This window comes from Arachis ipaensis, chromosome B04 (assembly GCF_000816755.2).
Source record: "Arachis ipaensis cultivar K30076 chromosome B04, Araip1.1, whole genome shotgun sequence".
NCBI lineage: Eukaryota > Viridiplantae > Streptophyta > Magnoliopsida > Fabales > Fabaceae > Arachis > Arachis ipaensis.
In genome coordinates this window covers 109,640,545-109,645,942 of record NC_029788.2, presented here as the reverse complement: position 1 = coordinate 109,645,942, position 5,398 = coordinate 109,640,545, and the positions used below count along the sequence as shown (strand labels likewise).

Sequence of the window (5,398 nt, the reverse complement as noted above, 5' to 3'; positions counted from 1 at the left end):
CCATTATCAGAGCGAATACATTTAAGCTTTTTACCTGTTTGTCTCTCAACGAAAGCTTGGAATTGTTTGAACTTTTCCAAAGCTTAGTTCTTTGTTTTCAAAGCATAAGTCCAAAGCTTTCTTGAATGATTATCAATAAAAGTAATAAAGTAAATAACTCCACTAAAAGACCGTACCTTCAAAGGACCACAAATATCGGAGTGCACCAATGCGCCAAGAAGTCTAATTTTTTTGAAGGTTGATGCTTTTTTAAGGATAATCTTCTTTATTTGTCAGCCATGCAATGAGAATATTTCTCCAACTCTGCATTCTTCAAACCTAAAAGAGCATCCTTTCGAGCCAAATAATTAAGTCCTTTTTCACTAATATGACCAAGTCGTCTGTGCCACAATCTACAAACTTCTTTACTTTCAATCGCATTCACACTACCTTTTGCAATCATGGCATGCATCACATATAAACTTAAAGTAACTTTTTCTCGAGCCACCACTAACTTGCCTTTAGCAAACTTCCATTGTCCAAAGCCAAAAGTATTTACAAAGCCTTCGTTATCAAGCATTTTAACTGAAACCAAATTCAAGCAAACATCTGGAACGTGTCTAACATCTTTGAGTAGCAGCTTCATTCCCATAATTAGTCTCAAGACAAACATCTCCTACACCAATAATCTTGGCCAAGCCATCATTACCCATCTTAAGCACTCCAAAATTACCTGGAGTATAAGAAGTGAAGAACTCCTTCTTCGGTGTAATATGTATTAAGGTACCACTATCAATTACCCAGCTGAACTCATCATCAAAAACAAGATTGACCTTGTACTCATAATCAACAATATCAACAGTAAGAAGATCATATGAAATAGAAGATACATGATCATTACCACCATCATCCTTCTTTTCTTGCTTACCTTTGTTCTCCTTTTTTCAAAGAAAGCAATATTTTTTAATGTGATCCATTTTGTGACAGTAGTGACACTCAACATTCTTGTATCTTGACTTGGATTTGCTCCTGCTTTTACCTCTACCCTTTTGACCTCTATTCTGATTTCTCCCCTTGGTTTCAATGACTAACATTTCAGAGTGTGATGAAGAATTCTGCATCTTCCTTCTCATCTCTTCATTTAAAATGCCACATTTAACAAGTTGCATGCTCACTTTACCATTCAGAGCAGAATTAGTAAGAGAGATACGAAATGCTTCCCAAGAATCTGATAGAGTATTTAGCAACTACAATCCTTAAATCTCATATTCAAACTTGATTCCCATTCTACAACTGATCCAGAACCCCTTAAAATTCATTCAAGTGATCTAATACTTGTGACCCCTTCTTGTATCTCAAATTCATCAACATATTCAACAAGTACAATTTATTATTGCCAGATTTGGAAGATACGAAGATTCAATTTGATTCCACAAAGCTCTAGCATGAGTCTCGTTAGCAATGTGATTGTAAACATTATCATCCACCCATTGCCTAATAAAATCACAAACTTGTTGGTGTTTAAACACTCATTCTTCATCTATTTTAGATTTTGGTTTTTGTGTAAAAAATACAGATAAATGTAGATTTTTGACAAACAACAAATCCTTCATTTTACCCTTCCATAGATGGTAATTAGTGCCATTCTAACTTATCATCCTAGTAGAATTATTTGCCTCCATTTTTCAAACAAGTTATAACCAAATGCCCAAAACTTAACTCTGATGCCAACTGATACGAATAAAACACACAATTTTTCTACTTGCAAGAATTAGAGGAGCAATAATACACACTCATAACAAGTATTAACAGCAGCACAATAATACCCAATAGCAGCAGAAAAATTACATAAACAAAAAATTAAAGACAAGCTAACACACCAAAATTTTTAACGTGGAAAATCTCCTCAAAAGCACGAGTCACCAAGACCAAGAAATAGCTTCATTATGATGAAAAATAGGGTACAAGAGAGTCACAAATTACTGCACAAAACGTGCATACAACAGGCTAAACAATCCAAACTTCAAAGATTACAAAATAAGAACAAAAAGATGAAAATACTGCAAAAATAAAGCTTTTGTGCGTGGCCAATATCCCCAGCTACAGATATAGAACTAAAGATCCGAACGGTGAAAACAAAGAATCAGGTGTGTGGAACACACTGTCCAAATTTGAGCCCGATCAAACGGTTAACGAATCTGCAGTGACCAGTTTACAGAGACAACTTTGTATATGTGCAAAAATGACTTTCTCTCTTCTCTTCTCTCTAGTGTTTGGTGTTCTTCTTGCAAATGAGACCTCTCTCACTCAACCCTAACTCACCTCAACCACTTTAACTATTCATGAACTTGGATACTAACATTTAGATTTTTTCTCTACATAAGAAGGGAGCCCAAAACACCCAACAGCTCTTATGTTTGTCATAGACACATGTTAATTAGTTTCCTGAACTAATCCTTAGCGTTGCTTTAAGCCTTTAGATACTAATCTTGTTGACTTTGCATTGGATATTGTTATTACATTTTTGGTAAGTTAACCTTATTAAAGATTCTCACATCATCTTTGAAGTTATGTGGTTCTTTTGCTATTCATAATTTCTAAAAATAAACAAATAAATAATGCAAAAATAAGAACGTGCACTGCTGCGTTGTTGTTTTGAACTACTGTAGTGAGCTTGTTCTATTTTAATCATGCTTGCCAAGTAAAAAATAAATAAATATCAAAGAGTATGTGCTCTCTTATTTTTAGTTTAAGTCAAACATACATTACTAATTAACTTGGGGAGGGAGAATTTGATAATGAGAACGAATGAGGGATTGAGACATAGAGAGGGGAAGGAAGAGGGTGAGGGATCCGAGAGAGGAAGAATGAAAGCTCCATGAAGACTTGCCACCCCCGTGGTTCATTCATGTAGAACTTTTGGTGACACACCAAGGACACGGAAGACAGCAACATCATGTGCAGTGGCTCCTCCGATCCCATGAAATAGACAAAATCAGAGATAATTTTTTATGCGTACTCAATAGCCAATATATGTTGTGACTATGTGAATAATAATCAAGTGTTTGTGTGTGATAATGGTAATGTTGGAGTAAATGAAAAATATGAGATACAGAAAAAATAGATAATACGAAAGAAGAGATGAATTGGGTTAGTTCTTTTGCCCAAATTAAAAAAATTTTGATGCCTTTCTGTTGAAAAAATCACTTCTTTTTATAGGTAAAGTTTACATCAATAATGCATGTAGCGGAGTAGATTTTCAATAACAGATTGGTCAAATTTTAAACACATTTGTTTGGTACTTTGAATTTATATTTATTATCTTTTGAACTAAAAAGTATTTTAACTTTTGAAATTTTCATATTTGACAAACACTTGGTAAAATTTTTGAGAGTTTTAGGTTTCATCCCATCTGATGATTTTTCAATGTTAATAGAAGAAAACAAATAAAATGATCAGAAAGAAGAATATTATAACACCTGGAATTATACGTCCAAATTTTAAAATTGTAAGTAAGGATATTATTTTAAGATAACTTAAAAGTTACTAGACGTTTTTAAATACAAGTAACGAAGTTGAAAGTTGTGGATCTCACATAATCTAAACTTGTCCAACAACTTATAACATTTCTGATTGATTAATTTGACGCACTAGTTAGTTCCAGTCTGAAGCCTAACAAAGTTGCAATAAGCTCCAGCAGTTCCTTTTGCCAACAAAGAAGAGTGGGTCCCACTTTCCACAACCATGCCCTTCTCCAACACAGCAATAAGATCACATTTCTTTATGGTACACATCCTATGTGCGACGATCACGCTAGTCCTCTCCACCATAGCCCTCTCTAGTGCTTCCTGAACAACTTTCTCCGATTGAATATCAAGGGCACTAGTTGCCTCATCCAATAACAACACTCTTGGATTTTTCAATATAGCCCTTGCAATCGCTATCCTTTGCTTTTGACCCCCTGAAAGCTGTAACCCCTTCTCACCACACCATGTGTCATAACCGTCCTTCAATCCGGTAATAAAATCATGTGCCATGGCTAATTTTGACGCTTCTATGATCTCTGACTCATCAACTTCATTATCATCATCACCGTTATTAGATCCATAAGCAATGTTCTCTCTTATGCTCCCATTGAACAACGTAGGTTCTTGGCTCACAAGTGCAATGTGCCTCCTTAATTGTTTCAAATTATAGGACTTTACATCTCTATTATCAATTGTCACGTACCCTCTTAGCGGATCATAGAACCTTGCAATTAGCCCTATAATCGTTGACTTTCCGGATCCACTTTGACCTATCAATGCCGTTGACTTTCCAGCTTCTATTTTCATTGAAAAGGATTTGAAGATAGTCACGTTTGGCCTAGTGGGGTAAGCAAAATGCACATCATGGAGTTGTATTTGTCCTGTTACATGTTCCGGGTTGTGACCATTTTCGTCGTCGGCCGCTATCTTGGTGGTCCGGTCTAAGACGGCGAAAATGGAGCACACGGCGTCAGCGCCTTTTGCGAGGTCCGAGGTCATGCTGCCGGCGTCGGCAATGACTCTTGCTGTACTCACAATAATCATGAAGCTTTGAAACAATGCCTTTGTGGTGATGTAACCGTCGGCGACGAGCTTGCCACCGTACCAATAGTTGAGAGCCCAAACACATGATGTTATGCCTTGGGAACATGCAAGGCCGATTCCGGCGTAAAATGATTGCCGGATATTCTCGCGTCTTGGTCCTTCTTGTGCATTTTCGAGCATTTTGAGGATTCGGTTTTGAGAAGAGAAGGCTGTGATAGTTCTTAGGTTTGAAACGGCTTCAGCGGCAACCTTGCTACTTTCTTCTTGCGCCTTTGCAACCTAAATGTTGCTCACGGAACAAATACTAATTAATACAATATCATAAGAGAAATTTTAGCAACTAATATGTTTTTTTTTTGTCATAAATTTAAAAAAAATCAATATTACATGATTCTCATAAACTTAAAATTAAATATACTATTTTTTTATTTAGATAAATTATTTTAAGATATTTTGTTTTAGATTAGAACATAAATCGTCCGATGATTTATGAATTAAAATTCTCACTTATGCACATAAACTATTTTAGATAGTGCTTGTTTGGATGCTATTATCTTGATAAAAAATATTTTTTTTAATCTAAATTTTTTTAACGTATTTGACAAATTTCTAGTAGTAAAAGTAAAAGCATTAGGAAAAAAAACATCGTTTTTGAAAAACTGTAATTTATATTTTTTTTCAAAAGATCTTTTTTCTTTAAAAAAAGATATTTTTATATAATAAATAAATAAAAAGTACTTTTATATCGTTATATTCAAACATAATTGATAGATAAAAATATCTTTTTGTATGAGATATTCAAATATAAAATTACTTTTATTTTTTCATAATATCTTTTAAAAAAAGTA

The 5,398-nt window shown here is 34.4% G+C and overlaps 1 protein-coding gene across 1 annotated transcript in view; it reads right to left on the bottom strand.

The window, feature by feature from the left end:
- The window catches only part of LOC107636829 (ABC transporter B family member 15-like), an 11,097-nt gene continuing 9,163 nt past the window's right edge, over positions 3,465–5,398 (bottom strand). The window contains exon 10 of the mRNA XM_021121544.1: positions 3,465–4,829. Coding sequence (XP_020977203.1) covers positions 3,630–4,829 — 1,200 coding nt within the window. The 3' untranslated portion in view covers positions 3,465–3,629. The remainder of the gene's footprint in view (positions 4,830–5,398) is intronic.